We start from the raw sequence: 17637 nt of genomic DNA, 5'->3' as shown, positions 1-17637 counted from the left end.
TCAAAACATTACACACCCCTGCGCGCGCACACACACTCACACACACTCACATACACACACACACACACACACACACACATACACACACACACACATACACACACCCCGGGGCGCTGAGCGCTGGGAGGGCGGATGCGCGATCCGAAGCGGAGCCGCAACGCGCTCGGAACGCGATCCCCGCACTCCTGCGGACCGCGACCCCTGGCCCCCGCGCGGACCGAGGCTGCCCCTGAGCATGTCCTCTGGCCGCGGGTAAGGGGCGGTCTCCCGGATTCTTGCCTGCCTCGAGTCCCAGACAAGCATCCATCCCATGTGGGGGACCTGAGACAGTCTCCCGGGCCCCGCGCCGTCGGTTTTGAGGATCTCTTAACAACACACCCAAGAAGGGGAAACTAGGATGCACTTTCGGTCGGGTGGGAGAGCAGAGGAGGTCCGGGCTTTGTGGAGTTTGAGGCTAAAACCACCCCCCATCCTCTAGTCTGGAAGTTTGACCCTCCGACGTGCGGGTCACCCTGGTCATGCCCCCGCTTCAGTGCCTGCTGCGTTGGCCTATCTCAGCACCAAGGGTGGGAGAGGGGGCGTCTCAGCCGCACCTTCTCCCGCTTTGGGGCAGACTTTTCCTTGCGCGGTAAGTGGGGCCGGAGGCTGAGTCCGAGGCGGCTGCTCTGGCTGGCTACGCAGCGTCAAACGACACAGCCGCCTCTCCCCCAGCGCCCTCGGGAACTGGGTAGTGCCCACCCCACCCCACCCCCGGACGAATTGCGCAGCCCTTCCTCTCTCCCCATCGGGTTCCTGGCTCGCGGAGGACCCATGGCTGCCCTCCTGGTCCCACGCGGGTGCGGGGCATGGGGGTTGGGGGTGGTTGGCCAGGCCCAAGCTGGGAAGGGGAGGACACAAATGACAGGTGTGAGAAGGAGGGGCTCCAGGAGCTTGGTCCTTGGTCTTGACGCACACACGCTCCCACGGGCACCTGCCTTAAGGATGCCCCTCTGACTCTCAAACATCCTGACTGCTCTAGTGGAACAAGTGGCTTCACCTCCCTGTGCCTCAATTTCCTCCATTGACAAGTAAGCTTCATTCTGTTGTTAGCAGAAGGTTTAAGGGCTTTGAAACCAGAGGGTGGGCTTGGCTGACTTCCTAGCTGTGTGAGCTTAGGCAAGACACTTAACCTCTCTGAGCCTCAGTTTCCCCATCTGAAACATGGGGAAGGTGGGTTGGGGGATTAAATGAGATTATGCTTCTGGGGGGCCTACCACAGTACTTGACACAGCCAGTACTCGGTTCAGGTTGGCTACAGGTGTCATTTTATGACGTGTCCAGCACCTGTAGATGCTGAGGCTGAGTGACTTCCCCTCATGTGGTGGGCACATGACCCCCTCCAAGGAGGCCTGTGAATCCCCCATGGCCTTGTGGACATCTAATTGCAATGCAAAGCTCCTTCTTTAGGGCCTGCCCTTTCTCAGACATTACCTACTCCCCTGCATTCTGCTGCCCCTCCCTACCCTGCCATCTCCATCCAGGTTGGAAAAGCCTGTATTTGACATTCTTTTCCTTTTGCCCTTGGCTGATTTCTGCTGCCCTGGCAGAGGGCTCCTCACGTGTTGCTCACACTCTGTACAAGGGAATTCTGCACACCCCCCTCCACTCTGAGGTGTGTGTGTGAGGCGGGGGGTATGGGGAGGATTATTTTCCCTGGGGAGGAATCAGACTCTCAAGTGGCTTGGACATTCCAGAGGTGACAGTTCAGACAGGGAGTGGAAAGCAGCAGAGACCAGCCACCATGGCAAGGAGACAACAGGAGGTCTGAGGGGTCCCAACCCTGATTCTATGCTTACCGTGGTGTGTTTATACAGACCACTGAGCCACAAGTCCCCAGACATGATGAACCTCAGGGACAAAATGGAGCCAGTGGCAACTGAGAGGTTAGAACTGCAGAGCTGGAAGGCCCCCAGGAAGAGTTCTATCTGATCTGTGCAGCTGGGGCCTCAGACCCAGAAAGAAATTACAAGGCCCAGGTCCTAGGGGAGGATGCTGGGATTTTGGGGGTGGCATGGAGGGTGTAGATAGCAGGAGTATTGTTGAGACGAAAACAAAGGTCCGGCTGTGGACACCATGTTAGTCCTGGTCACCTGTGGCCCAGCCGCTCAGAACAGGGTGGCAGAGGAGGAGTGGGTCTGTTCACTTAGCACCTGGTGGGGACTTGGTGAGATAAGCAGAATAGGCTGCTTCCTCAGGGCTCCTTCTACACAGAAACCCCCCCTCTCCTCTTCTTCCTCTGTAGCCTGCCTCACCCTACCTCCACCATACCCCCATTCACCCACTAGGATGTCACATCCCTGTATCTTCCATAATCATCACTCCTCTTCATCCCAAAGGAGTTCATCAGAAACTAATTAGAAGGTTTGCCTCTCCTGGTTCACATGGTACTTGGAACAAGGCCGATAGAGAAAGTGGTAGGAATGTGGGCATTACCTTCAGTCTTTGGGAATAATCAGACACACTCAGAGGCCAGTTACCTTCATCCTTTGCCTGGGATGTGCTCTGAACACAGGGTAAGGGACGGAAAAGTGTAAATCTGCTCTCAGCCTCCCAAAGGGAGAAACTGAGGCCAGGAGGGCTTCCAGAGCCCCTTGGCACAAAATAGAGTTGTGACTGAGAGTGTGGCTTCCTGCAGCTTGACTATAGCATGTAATTCTGCGCAGGAGATTTACCTTTCAGAGCCTCAATTTCCTCTTGAAAATGGAAACCATATTACAAACCTCCCAGTACATTTTTGAGGATTGAAGAAATAATATGCAGGTTTCCCCCACTCTCTGAAAGCATAGCATTGCTATGAAACCTTTCCTAAGCCAAAATGGCGTAAAGCAAAGAAGCTGTTACCTTAGGACACCTCTTGCTGACAGATGCACGAAATAAATGGAGATAAAGCACAGATGCTCAAAGACACAGTTCAAAGCTCTAGCTGCTTGATGCTGAGTGTCGTTCCCAGGGAAGGAGCTTGGCAGGGCCACTCTCCCTGTTCCGGTGCGCCCTGCCTCTATTACGGCTGCAAAGCAAATGCTGGACACTATTTTTTGCTTTTCGCCTTTTTTCGTAAAAGTGAAAATCCTCTTCGGATTTCTTGCGGTTAGTAAAAACAGGTACTAATGTAGGTCTTGCCTAAAAGCGAAGTGGCATGATACAAACTTTCAAAAAGCATGGAATAGCTGTATAGGAAACATGGCAGTGTCAAATGGACGCTTCCCAATGGCCTTGCTGTGTCTATATTATGAACATGCATCGAACACACGCTGTTTCCCAAGCATAAGCATTTTCTCTTTGAATTCTGACAACAGAATCTCTGATTTAGATACTATAATTGTCCCCATTTTAGAGATGAGAACACTGAGGCTTAGAAAGGTTAACTTATACTAACTTAGTATAGAAAACTTAAAATATCACTAGTGACTCATAATTTTATGAGTTTGTAAAATTGATAATTAGCACATTGTATCTTAGATGATATGTCACTAGTTATAGGAATGAATCCTCGGAGATCTTCAATCGCTTTATGTCTGTATGTTAATTGTCCATCAGCTACAGAATTTTAGGAGACATTTTCGCTTATTTTTTCTATTCAAACAGTAATCAAACTGATTTAAAAGAGCAGCCCCCATTTATTCCCCACCCCTCTTCTCTCCATCTTTCTCCATAGCACTTATCACTCCCAACATCTGTATAACGTATTCATTTGCTTATTGTCTGCCCTCATCAATGTAATGTAAACTCCCCAAAGGCGGGGATTTTTACCCATTTTGCTCACTATGATATCCCCAGAGTCTAGAATAGTACCAGCACTTAATATATTTTGCAAATTATAAGTGTTTTACAAACATAGGTTCTATTATTATTATTATTATTATTATTATTATTATTATTGCCAAGTGTATAGCTTGCCTGAAAATAAAACATTAAGGTTCATGGCAGAATCACTTCCCTCAAAAAATTGGCAAATAGGACTTGCTCAAGCGCCAGGGAAAACGTGATGAAGGTTAAGAACAATGGAGATTATTTTCCTAACATTTTAATAAAGCTCCTTATCAACAAGTTCAAAGACAAGTTAATCTTTAAAAAGTCTTTGCAATAACAAATGACATGTTCAAAGGCAATTAAATTACCTTTTAAAACTTCCAATGAGTTAACTATCACTGACTTATTCACTTAATTACTTTTTATTTTGTTAGCACAAAAGGCTTTCCAAACCTTCATTGAATGATTTTTTCAGATTTTACGAGTAATACATGTTCATTATAGAAATTTTGGAACGTCATAAAAAATGTGAAGAACATAAAAATCCTTCATCCCACCACTGCCTAGGGAGCACAGTGGCTGAATATTTTAGTCTTCTTTTCTAATCTTTTTCTGTCTGAATATTTTCTGTTTTTTTCTTTTACAAAATAAGGATCATGTTATATGCAGAGCTCTATAACCTGATATTTTTTACAACCTGGGGTTTTTCCCCCCCTCTTTATACTGAAAGCCGTTACCTATGTTAGTAAAATTTCTTTAAAAACATTATTTCATGGCAATATAATATTCCATTATAAGTGTGTGCCATAATTTGCTCAGCTTGTCCTCTCTTACTGGACAATGGGTTTGACTCTCACGTTTTCGCTATAAATAATGCTTGTCTGTGACCTCTTTAGTGCTTTTTTCTGAGCCCAAATCAGGCTTCTCTACACACTTGGTCAGGACCTATTTGCCAGTTTGTAAATGGACTGGTTTATATGGTTAGACAGAAAATCAAGCCTTAGCGTTTGGGCCTTGTTGGCAGTGGGGAAGTAGGTGGCAGCTGATCCTATAAAGGGCTACTCCAAGTAAATTAAGGCAACATGGAGACCCAGTAACCTCCAGGCACATCCTGACCAACCTAGTGGAGAACGCATGTGGCCAGGTGTTGCATAGAGACAGAAGGCCTCCTTGCTGCAGAGGCTGCCACAGCTAGATCCCTTTTCTAATATCAGGACCAAGTTACCTCTTCGCAAACCTCAACGTCCACTGCCCGCCTCTCTGCCACTGTTCTCTAGCTCTTTCCCCCACCCCCACGCCTGTGTTCATTCATTTCTTCATTCAATCATAGGACAGTCATTCATGGCATTTATCCGCACTTGCCAAGGAATGTTCTCCTCCATTAGGGAAGTCACCAGCTGGGTCCAAGCCTCATATAAAAATCTTCCTGCAGAGGAGAAAGGCTTTCTGCTGCCCGGGAACCCTCACCTGCAGCCCCGGGAGCTGGCCTCTACTTGGTGAGACAGATGCCAGCCTTTCAAGATTAGTGTGGCTGACCAAAGTCCCTGGAATTTCTGACTTCCTTCTGTCTCTGGGCAATCATATGTACTCCCCCCCGAGGTTCATGGAACCCCTCTAAGATGTCATCATTTGTTCATTCAGCAATTAGTCCCTGAGCATTTACTGTGGTGACCACAGGGTACCAGTGGTTATCTGGGCTGTCTATACCTGAAGTCACTACCTCCCCAACTCACTTAGGGTTCCCATCTCCCCACCATCACCCAGCCACCCAAGCAGACAATGGGAATCGTCCTCCACCCCTCCCTCTTCCTTGCCCTTTACGTCTGATCCATCTCTCCTGCTTCTTAAACATTCCCTACTCAGCCCACTCTGTTCTTCAAAACCACTCAGCACATCCTGCCCAGAGGCCTTTCCACTCTCTGCTCCCTTCACCCAGAATCCCCTTTTCCCATATAACCTGCTAGCTCCCCAGTTCACCCAGCTAGCTCCCTTCCTCCAGTCTTTGCTTAGAGGTCACCCTCTACCAAGGCCCTCTGCAGCTGCTGTATCTGAATGTTTAACTCCACCTACACACTGCTTCCGTGCCTTCCTCTCCTGTTACCTAACAAGCTCCACCATTTACGTTTGTGTCTCCATCACAAGAAAGCTCCGTGAGGACAGGCGTTGTCAATGTTTGCTTCACTCATCTATCCCCAACGCTCAAAATCTGGTACTCAAGGGATTTTCAATAAATACGTGTTGAACCAATGAATGTAGCCTCTCACCCTTTCTCCAGTCACTACTGCCTTCATTTTGACTCATCATCTCCTTCCATGCTCCTGTCTCCCACACCTGGCCCACCTTCCACACTGAGACCAGGGAGGCCTTCCTAAAAGGATAAAAGCAGACCATGTCACGGCTTAAAATCCTCCGAAGGGCAGTCTTGGGGCAGGGAGCTCACTACCTCACCCAACCCCCATCATTTCTGCGTCGCAGTATTGTAAAATGGGGATTTGTTTTGCGATCCAGTGACTGCACGTGACCGTGGTTGAGCTGCGCACCATAAACATCAGGACATCACGTGGCGTCTTCCACAGGCTCGCCCACTCCTGCCGCTCTGCGCAGTCTGCTGTCCACCGCGGTGACGCCGAACCCTCCCAGGTCGCTGCCGCGCATGCGCCAAGCCGCCCCTTGCCGCGGAGCCAGGCTCTCACCGCCAGGAGCGCGGGGGCGCTCCCCTTACCCACACTCATCTGCCCAGGTCTGAGTGTCGCAGTCGGGCCCCAGAGCTGATGCATTCTGGGAGTGGGGACGTGAAGTGGTGTGGGAGTGCCGCGGACTTGCCGCATACCATTCAGTCACTTCAGAACCTGGAGTGTCGCCGCCGTCACCCGCCCCCCGCCCGCCCTGCAGTTCCTAGCCAGACAATCCAGTCGGAGATGAGTCACAGGCAGGAACGCGCCTCGCCTGGGATGCTAGGCTCAGAGAGAGGCGGGCAGGGGAGACGTGACCTGGGAGCAGGCCCTCCTCCCAACCCCCAACCCTACAATCCCTGCTCTAGGACTCCTCTCCCAGCAAACCACAGTCTCGGCCTGTCTGCGCCAAACCTCTCCATCCACTGCCCCCATTACTGCATCCTCACAGCAACTCTAGACACATGTGGGGAGATGAGGGTGGGCACTTACTCACAAGGACACCACATATCCAGCTCTGTCTTGATGACCCCAACAAAAGCCCCCAAGCAGAGGGTCTGATACCACCAATTCTATCTCCAGCAATCAAAGAGAATTTCAGTGAACAGGTTTCTTGACCTGTGTTGACAGCTAAATAGGAGTTTTCCAGGTAAAGAGAAAAGGAATGGCATCCCAGGGAGAGGGAATAGCCTGGAAGTATGAAAAGCCCAGTGTGTCCAGAAAGCAGGCCAGCCAGAGTACCAGTGGAGTCAGATCTCTGAGGGGGACTAGGGGTGACAGAGTCCCTCCCTGCACAGCTCTTCCACCATCTCTCCTCTACCTTGAGTGGGTTATATCACTGAGCTTGTTTTCTCATCTGCAAAATGGAAATACTGTCACCCACCTGTTACACTGATGTTGGTGACATTACATGGCACGTGCACGTGTTTGGTGAATGTGAACCACACCTGAAAACCCAGAGGCCTCTATATACAGAAATGTCTACCTCACCCATGGCCAAACCAGCCGACCCCTTGCCAGCCTCCCAAGCCATTAGAGAGCTTACACACTGTCCAGCAAACACTGAAACTAACTATAGAAAACCATACATAATGCAGGAGTTCTTGGTGCCACCTGCCCTAGGAGGCCCATCCCCCATCTCCCCATACCTCACAAAGACACGGCCTTCATCTCAGGACCCTGTGGGAAGAAAGAGTGGCTATCGGGGGCCTCTAGGAGAAGCAGGACCTTGGGGACAACCCCTTGAAGCTCAGGTGGTGGTCAGCACCCTCTATGGCATCAGGTGCCACCAGGGCAGCCCTGTCCGAAGCGCACGTTCAGCATACATTTATTAAGCACTTACACTATGCCAGGAGAGGTAGGCAGGGCCCTGGGGCTGTGGAGGTAATGGTGGAGGCTGAGACATTCCCCTGAGGGCACTGGGGAGCTATAGAAGGGTTTTCAGCAAGGGAGTGACATGATCCATTTTGCCTTTAAGAAAGACCTCTCTGGAAGCAGCACAAGAAATGATCTGTCGGCCCACTTACGTTCCCTTCCAGACACACAAGCGACAACAATGCACACAGTTGTCACAACCACAGACGTGAATGCAGACACATGTACACACATGTATTTTTAGAAAGCATAGATCCCAGGGCCCTGAGATTCTTAGTGAATTTTCTGGTGTGAAATCAGTTTCCCAAACAGCCTGCCACACCAAGGACACTTCTCTGCCAGGCCTGGGGAGATCACATTCTACCCTCACTTCCCTGGGCAGAACTTTCAAGTTGGTTTCTATAGGTCCTGGGAGTGGGCTTCAGGCCAGCCTCGGGTTCACACCAGGGAGGCTGAGCTGGAAGCCACCTGGAGAAAGGGATTCCTGGGTCAGCAAAAGTGATAGAAAGTGATAGCCCTGTCCCCCTCACCTCCTCGGACAGCAGTGCAGCCAAGCACCTCGTGCCAGGGGCTGTCAGCATATACCCCTCATCCTCACAGCAGGTAAAGTGTTCTTACCCTGCATTTCCCTGAGGAGGCTGCAGCTCAGAGAGGTGAACTGCTCTGCCCCACGTCACACTGCCAGGAAGTGGCAGAATTGATAGCAGCACTCAGGGATTGGACCTCTGCACTCAGGCTCTCCAAACATAGGTCTTTGGTGTATTTATCAAATAGAAATATCAGTTATTAGTCAGTGCATTTTGGCCAATGGGATCTGTGAAAACATGGGACCCATTTAAAGGAAAATATATATATAATAAAAGGGATCCCTTGGGGAGACAAGGGTGGGAACCTCTGGACTTGCCTCTTCTGGAAAAGTTCTGTCCACAATGATGTCACCCCCAGGAGCAGAGAAGCTGACTGCCTCCTGAGAGCTGGGGGGAGGGGACAGGCTCTTTCTCTGTTGGTTTGTGACACCAGCTTTCCCCTGCAAGAACCCGCTGGGCTCTGCGTCCATGGTCCCTGCTCAGCAACCCCCAAAGGTGCAGTTGGGTTTCTGCAAGTCAAGTGACCACACTCCCTAGGAATAACTAGATCTCCCTGCTGTTCCACAGCCTCATGTCACTTGGGGCTCAGGAGAGACTGAACCAGTTCAGATCTTTCACAGCACGGGAGAGTGGGTTCCATTTTGAAAATGCATCCTCCATTGCAAATGGGTGTGAGAGTGACCTGGCGCTCGCTCGCTGCACAGACATCCAGGCTTCACACCAAGTGAATATGGGAGGTGTAGGGGGTGTTAGGGAAGAGACGTTTCCATTCTCTAGGCCTTTATTTCTGAATTGTAGGTCCCTTCTAAGGGACTGTGCTGGCTGACAGTGTGAGCTTGGAATCAAACAGTCCTGGGTTCTAGTCCCAGCCTGTACTTAGAAGCTGAGTGACCTAGGACAAAGTACGTTACCTCTCTGAGCCTCAACTTCCTTATTTACAAAATGAGAATGAAAATATCATCCTCTTAAAGTGGTTGGGACAATAGTAATAAGAATATGGTTTGAGCTAGACATCTGTGAACACCCTTCCAAAGCCAGCTGTGCATCCCTGAACTGGCCCCTCACCTGCTCCAGGTCTCAGTTTCCCCTTCTGTGAAGTGAGGACAGTGGACAGATCTTTAAGGGTCCTTCTAGTCCCAATAGTTATAAGATGCTTGGGATGCCATAGCCCATTGCAGTTATCAGAGGCAGTGGGATCTCACAGGTTCATGAGACAGGAGAACTCTGTGGCATCTCTCATTCTCCCTCAAGGGTCCCCCCAGGAGAGACATTCCACCCACCATGGGGACCCCAGCACAAAATTGCCCTATCCCTGCTCCAGCACCCCCATACTCTACAGCCAGAGCTCTCCCCGCCCCCACCCAGAGTGGGCACATCTCAAAGTGACCATCCTCTCCCCAGAGGTTGACAGCCCAGGGAACACGGGTGCCCAGCCTGCAGGGTCTGTGGGTACTGTGTGGGCACCCCCATCACCGGCCTGTTTGTGTTTCTGCAGGTGAGCGGAGGGTCCTTCCTTGTGAGAAGTCAGAGCTGTGCAAGTGGGCAGGCTGGCTCCACTATTCTGCTCCAAGGATTACATGTCCTTCAAACGCCCCTGCCCCTGTAAGTCTCTTCCCGCATCCTTCTATGGCTCTGGGCCCAGCGAGGGCAAAGTTTGGAGTCAGGGTTGCAGAAAATGTCTCTAGGATGTTTGGCCAGAGAGCTCCAGGGGTCTGCTCAGGGGCCGACGTGGTACGATGGGTGGGGGGAGAGCAACACATAAGACCCCTGACTTCTGCAAGAGACAGCTCACTTTTGTCAGTCCCTCTGTATCAGCACTTCCCAACGTGTGGACCGGGGTTCCTCTGAAGGATATTAATGTGTTTACTTAAAAGATTCCACTGCCAAATGAGTGTGGGAAATGCTGGGTGAGACAGGTTAAGTAGGTTTTGCTACTGCAAGACGTTTCAGAGCCTTTAATGTGATGTGTATTGTGAGGCTTCCACAGGAGAGGGAAAGCCCAGTGGTCTTCCCAAAGTTAATCGACCTCAAGGAATGTCTCATGGGATGGGGACTGCACAGAACAGACTCCTTGTCCTTCGCTGTCCTAAGGAAACCCTTCCTGCAGCATCCCCACTAGGAAGCCCCTCGTTTCCTAATTAATTTCATCTAATGAAGCCATTAGATGATTTTGCACATAATAGTCTTCTCATGGCTCCCTGGTGCCCACGAGTCCAGCAGTGGACTTAATCAGGTGTACCCTGGGGCTCAAGGCTGCTGCCTCCTTTATCTTACTCCCCTAGTCTCTACCAGCCGACTCATGCAGCCACCCTTAGCCTAGGCTCCCCTTCACCTCTCCCCATGGCAGCCACCTGCTTTCTCCTGTGATATCCCCTGAGCCCCCACAAACCGCCATCACTTGCTACAATTTGAGAGGACACACATAACATCCCCATCCCTGCTCCTTGATGGGTTGGGACTGTGAGTCTGTATAAAATCAGGGACCCCATTTATCTACTTGTCATCTCCCCTCTCCCGTGCTCATTCTGGCTAATGCCTCTCCCCCAGTCACCAAAGTCCGCTCAAATTTGTACCATTGGTTACATATCACGCATCTTGGGGTTGGGGGCCTCTCTTGCAAAAAGTCAAAACCCTAATTGTTACATCTTTGAACATCAAGGGGCTGCTGCAGGAGTGGGTTGGGGGAGCTGGCATATCCTGTCTGGGTGGGATCAACACCAGACATGCCTGGGGGAATAAGGTGGCAGTGGGTTCATTGTGCAAAGAGTGGTGTTGGGAGAGGTGGGGGAGCCCAGCCTGGCTTCTGGCTACCAAGGATCCCCAAGGAGGGCACAGGTCAAGCAATCACAAGATCGTTACTGATAGTACACGCTCAGCTTGTTGTTACTGTCATCACTGGCTGTCATGGCATTCTCAGGAAACCAAAGCCCAGGACCCAGGCCAGGTATGAAGGCTGCTCTTCAGGAGCATTTCAGAGCCCAGGGACATCTGCTCCCCAGAGGGCTGGGGTGGTCATGTCCTCGCCCCCACGAGCAGCTGGGAGTGGAGAAGGCTGAGGCTTTTGAGTGTGGAGAAACTTCTGGGGGCAAGCCAGGCCCTTCAGAGCCCTGCCTGTCTGTACTAGGAGAGGCCATCACCGCAGGACAGTCCTCTGCATGTCCACCTCCTGAGGTCTCCAGGGTGTGGCCATCAATATGCCAGGCTGTTCAGAAGCGGTTCCTGCCTGTCTCTGAATCCTCCCATCCCCAGGCCAGGTGCCTGGCATGCAGTAGGCACTCTATAAATGTTTGTTGAATAAATGCCTAGTCAAACACTGCATGAGGAGCTGGAGGCAGTGGGGTACGGGGTAAGGGAGCTAGAGCTCCTGACTCTGCCACTAGATTCACTCCATGACTTTGGCCAGCCAGTCCGCATCTCTAAAACAAAGGGTAGTCTGAGGCCAATGGGTTCCAGGAGCTCAGGGTTGCTTTGACACTCCTTGGAGGGCAACAGGAACCCAGGCGGGCAGGACCCTGGGTCCCCCAGCCCCCACTGCTTCAGCCAGAGCAGCTCTGACTATATCTGCCTACAGCCTGGGGTCTCTCCAATTTCATTTGGAGAAGGTCCCAGGCAATAGCGGGCCGGGTGCTGTGGGGCTTTCTGGCCCACTCCTTCCATCTCTCCTTTTCTGCCCGATTCTTCTCACTTCCTTCCTATTTCTTTGAACCTAAGTCCTCACTGTCCATCCCCTCTAATACCCCAGTCGGCCTTCTGCACCCCCACCCCAACACCTCATCGACTTCCGTGTCGCTAAATTCATCCCAGAGTTTCCAGTTCTCAGCTACCTCTGCTACCCTGTCGGTCACTTCAACTTTCTTGATGACTCCTTCGGGTTCCCTGACTGAGCCCTCCGCGTTCTCCGGCAGCCCCTCTGGCCATCTGGGCTCTGACCATCCATTCCTGTTCCTTTGGCAGTAGGGGAGGGCGGGTCTTTCTGCACCTGCCCCCAGGGCTCCAACCCGGCCCCTGGCCTTCTCGCTCCAAACACACCAGACCGTCTCATCCTCACTGCTTTCAAACGCAGCCTTTAGGCTGGCAACTTCCACGACCCTCTCCCACCCCAGTTTCTGCCTGAGCCTCTGGTTCCTTCCTCTGCTCCCTGCTGCCTGTCTCCCCTGGGCATTGCCCACCCTCACACCTCAAGTTCAGCCTGTCCCCAACAGAACTCTTTGTCTTCCCATCCAAGCCAGCTTTTCTTGATTTTGCTGTATTGGATTAGGACACCACCATCGACTCAGCCCCTCGGGCCAGAAACCTGGGAGTGACCCTTTTCCCCTCCCTCACACCCAGCACTGCCAGCTGCCCAAGGAGAGCTGGGGGGTTTCCGAACTGGGTCAACGGATTGCCATTCTAACTTCACTCCCATCCAGGCCCTCTGTTCAAACCCAACCTGAAAATCGCTGCCTCAGTAAACGTTTATCGAATAACCAGATAAGTGAACAAATCAAGACAAAGCAGATATCCTTCGGGCAGCTTCCTGGGCTTGCAGACCAGAAACCCTCGCAAACTTTCCAGAAGGGACACAGAAAATAAGAGGTCCAGATACCCTGAAAACACCTAACACAGGAACGCTGAAGAATGAAACCGAGTCCCCGGAGGGCCCTCTCTTTAAACATCTCTTTTCTGGATCTAGACCTGCTCTATGAATTTAGATACTTAACAGGGAATTGCTGTAACTTTCTTAGCTCATAAAATGATCTTGCTTGGTACATGTGAAGATACCAAGGTTTCCCACCAAAGAATAGGAGCCGTAGCTTGTTTTTGTTTGGGTTTCCACACCCCTACCCCATGCTGATTGCAAAGGGCAAAAGGAAAAGTCTCCAGAAGGAAAAACAAGCCCCAAAGTTTCCTAAGGAAGATTAGAGTCAGAGCTCAGGAGGTCCAGGAGAGAGAAGGGAAGGTCGACCGGTGCCGGGGGAACAGGGCAGCGGGCACAGGTCTGCCCAGCTTCCACAGCTCAGACACTGGGTAAAGCGGGACCGTCCACTGGCCTCTTGGGAGTCAGGCAGGCATTAATCAGACCAGGCTGGGCCAACTCCTTCCTGGCACTGCCCACACCCCAGCATTCCAGCCGGACCCCCCATCTTATCTTCCGGGCATTTACAGCCCCAGCAGACCTCATCACCCCTCCCCACCAATTCAGCAGGTGAGAAGACTAAGGCAGAGAGCGGAGGCAAGAACAGGAAAGGGGAAGGCGGGGACTCCTCACCCAGGGAACCCCGGAGGGATTCTGTCCACGTAGCTACGAGAGGGAAGTCGGGTCTTCCGCCTGCAAGTACCAGGCCTGCGTGCCATTTCCCAGCCTTCAGCACTGAGTGAGGAGGAGGAGGACCAGTCTGGCTCCCAGGAAGGCTGGAGGCGTGGGCGCCTTCTCCATCTGGCCCCAGCTGGGCAGGGTGGCCCAGGATTCCCCCAGGACCCAGGCTCCAAGAACAGATGCTTTACAAGCTCTTCTTTACCACCAGCAGATGGCAGCTCCCTGTGAGGTGGGGGTGGCCTGACACCCTCAGCCTGGGGGCAGGGCGGGGGGGTGGACATCAGGGGCAGGAGACTGAGCCTGTAGCCAAAGCAGGAAAGAGGGCTGAAGGCAGCATCCACTGACCCACAGAGAAGTCAGGTGGGGCATGTCTCTGCTAAGCTCCCAGGCTGCCCACAGGCTGGCAGGAATCGCAGACTGGCAGAGCCTCTGGGTAGGCATAGGTTTCTCTCCAAGTCAATGTGATGTGGTAGACAGCGCTTGGATTCAAGTACAACCTGGCACTGACCCTTACCAACTGTGTGATCCGAAGCAAGCTACTTAACGTCTAGAAATCTCAATTTGCTCATCTATAAAACAGAAATAGTCATACCAACCTTTTAGTTTGATGCTCAGATTTGATGTGCTATAAGGAAACTCTAGCTTGGTGCCAGGCACTGAGGATATGCCCAAGACACCTTAAAGTCTTGTCCTTTTGATCACCCTGTCCCTACAAAGCGTAGTATTACCCAAGTCTTTAGAGCAGGGAAAATGGAGACAAATAGGGACTTTGGAAGTGAATTTGGGGTTTGGACCAGATGCTACTGTATTCTGCTCTGCTCATTATTATAACAGTTACCTCTGCAGAGACTTAAGTTACCAACAGAAGGAAGGACTCAAGGGCAAGAAGGGCAAATGATGGGACACACACCATCATTTAGTACTCTGTGCCCAGAGCAGACATCAGTACTCGGTTGCAGCACTGTTTCCTACTGAGCCTGGATGCAACTTGAGACTCTCTCTAAACACATGCAGGCTCTACCCAATGATCACTTGTCTATGGAATGAAACCCTTGTCCATTCTTTGTTGAGGTCTGACTTAGAAGTCGACAGAGGAATAGAAGGAGCGACTTCGGCTAATCATGTCTCTCTGAGCCTCAGTTTCCTTAGCTGTAAAGTGGTAGCTGATAAGAGTATCCACCTCAGAGGGCTGCTGTGAGGATCAAAGGAGATTTCACAGGTAAAGGGCAAACAAGGCCTTATGATCATTTCTTTTTTTTTTTAGCTGAGCCATCCTGCCACCTGTTGGCAGCTGCTCAGCGGCTGCTCAGCTCGGGCCAGGACTCGAACTGCTATTGCTCAGAGCTCAAACTCTTGAGCGAGCTCTTAACTAACTGAGCCACTCGGCCAACCCTTGATCATTTCTTTACGTGGCCCCTCGCTTCCTAGAAGCAGCCCTTCAAGGAAGGCATCAATGTGTCCAATTGACACATGAGGAAACTGAGGCTCAAGAACATGAAGAAACTAGGTGACACAGCTAGAAAATGGTGGTGCTCCACGTGGGTCTTTGCAGGGCTCAATTTTAGCTAAACCACAGCTGGACAAAAGGGTGAATCAGGTCCACTCCTTGACCCCCCCACCCCTTGAATGGAGAGTCTACCCTGCAACAGGATGTCCTGGCCACCCCTCCTCAGAGTTCTCTGGTCTAGCACAGTCTGACAGTAGTGAGTGCCTAGCATCTGATGGCTAATCTCAATTTTAAATGCACAATCATTTCATATGAGAGTCCCTGGCAAGAAGGCATCCACCTCAGTTTGAGCACTTAATGTAGTAATAATAACAGCAGCAGTACCCCCCAGCTTTTGCAGAACACTCCCAGCTGGCAAAGTTTTTGTCTTTCACCATCCCAGGGACAGTGAGCAGCGAGGTGCCTGGGTGATCTCTTCCAGCCTCGTGGCCCTGAGACGCATCCATACACTGACAGTTCCTAAATTTCCAGCTCCAGCTCCAGACTCTCCCTGAACTCCAGATGCATATATCCAGCTGTCCCCCCTGTATCTCCACTCAGATGTCTACAGAGCATCTCAGAGATAACATATCAAAACCTTACATCTTGACACAGTTCCCCACCAAACTTGCTCATCATCTTCCGCACCTCAGTAAATGGCAGCTCAGTCCTTCCACATGCTCAGGCCCCAACCTTTGTCACTTTTTACTGATCTCCTTCTCATCCACCCCAAATCCAATTAATCTGCAAATCCTAAGTTTCACCTTCAAATCTGACCCCATCTTGCCACCTCTACCGCTGAACCCATGGACCAAGGCACTATTGTCATCACCTGGACCACTGTCCAGCCTCTTCTGCCAGAGCCAGAGAGTGTAGGAAAGGAAAGGATGTAGAAACTGAACCTTGGCTTGGTGGAGGGCAAAATGGTTTCCATATCTAGAAATCTTGCCAAGGAAAGCATGATCTCCAGAGTTGTCACCCATGGCACCCCAAAGCCAAGTGTACTGGGGAGGATTTACTTACAAATGAGAAGGTGTAATGACATTGCCATTTCTCTGCCAAGAGCTACCCTAATTAGCTACCCCAAAATTCAGCTCTGCCTGCACCTGGAACTGTGCCCAGGGTGATTGGGAAAGGCAGATTGTCCCCTGTGATGTCACCACAGAAGTGTGCAGGCCTGCATGCTTTCCAGATCAGAGAAAGAGGCCCCAAGACAGAAGTCACATGCCCCGTAGACCCAGGGACCACTGGAGGAGGAGACAGGATTCAAAAGCAGCACTTCTGGGTCCGATCCCAGAGTGGCCACAGTGGTCCCTCTGGGAACTTGAATACATTTTTGCCTCTGAGACTTCCCTCTATTTGCTTTTCTCTGCATTTAAAACACCATGTACCCCATTAGTCCTCAAACCATCAGCTTCTAGGAGCTGCTCTCTCTTCCCACCTGATCCTACCTGGACTCCGTCTATAGGTGACCTCCAGGCCTAGCTCAAGAGTCATTCCAGAGCTATCCTCTACCCAGACCCCAGGCCCTTCAGTAGCTGAATGATACTTGTGTCCCCTAGGAGCAGGGATAAGGGTGGAGACTAGGTGTGGATGTAGCGTAATGCAGTGAAAACAGAGCTGAAAGACCCAGGCTCAAAAACCATTCGAGTAAATGCCTTTACATCATCCAGGCCTCCATTTATTTGCCTATAAAATGGGATGAGACCCAGTCTCCAATGTGACTGTGAGAGTTTGGTGAGCACGTAGGTGCTCAATGAGGATTTCTTCTCTTCTTTCTCCTCTGGCTCTTACATCCCACAGTGAGAGCTGCAGAACTCAGTCATCCCTGCAGGGTCCCCCCAAAACTGTTCCAAGGGGAGATCACATCTTTTTTCTCCCTCCCAGCCAGCCCCAGGTTAGTGCTGAGAGGCAACATATGATAGGCTTTCATCAGGGGCCAGCCTTTCCCCAGACCCCATCACATGATGGGATAACTCAAGAAAACAGGTTTTCCCTTCCTTGTAGATAGGATGTAAGAGGTCATCCGCTGACCCTCTGGGATTTACCCTGGCACTCTACCCTGACTGCCTCACACTACAGACACAGAAACTGAGATTGGGGACTGACCAGGGCACACAGAGTGTTCATGGTTGAGCCTTTGAGGCTCCCAGCCTGATTCTACACAAAGTGCTCTTTCCACATGGAGCCCGCTGCCCTGTTCTCAGTGAAGATGCAGAAAAAAAGAGCAGCCCTCTTTTGCAAGTAAAATAGTGACCCAAGCTACATCTTTAAAAAGAGAAAGGTTGTCACAACCTAGTCCCCCTCAGCCTCACCTGGAGGCAGTGGACAGTCAGACCAGCAAACCCTTCTCCTCCTGCCTGCTGCAGTCCCTTGTCCTCGGCGTCCCAAGACACGAGCAGACTCTGAATATCTTGAATGAGAGCTGAGGAA

At 51.2% G+C, this 17637-nt stretch overlaps 2 protein-coding genes across 8 annotated transcripts in view; one reads left to right on the top strand and one right to left on the bottom strand.

The window, feature by feature from the left end:
• Positions 1-17637, bottom strand: part of TK2 (thymidine kinase 2) — a 131620-nt gene that overhangs the window by 50968 nt on the left and 63015 nt on the right. The gene's annotated exons all lie outside the window — the stretch shown is intronic.
• BEAN1 (brain expressed associated with NEDD4 1) overlaps positions 1-17637 on the top strand; it is a 36596-nt gene that overhangs the window by 317 nt on the left and 18642 nt on the right. For both annotated transcript variants that reach the window (XM_019656506.1, XM_019656497.1), the window contains exons 2-3: positions 6298-6529; positions 9918-10024. In XM_019656506.1, the coding sequence (XP_019512051.1) occupies positions 10000-10024 (25 nt within the window). In that variant the 5' untranslated portion in view covers positions 6298-6529; positions 9918-9999. The remainder of the gene's footprint in view (positions 1-6297; positions 6530-9917; positions 10025-17637) is intronic.

The sequence above is a fragment of the Hipposideros armiger genome, unplaced genomic scaffold, assembly GCF_001890085.2.
Source record: "Hipposideros armiger isolate ML-2016 unplaced genomic scaffold, ASM189008v1 scaffold_9, whole genome shotgun sequence".
Lineage (NCBI taxonomy): Eukaryota > Metazoa > Chordata > Mammalia > Chiroptera > Hipposideridae > Hipposideros > Hipposideros armiger.
This window is presented reverse-complemented; position numbering and strand designations above follow the sequence as displayed.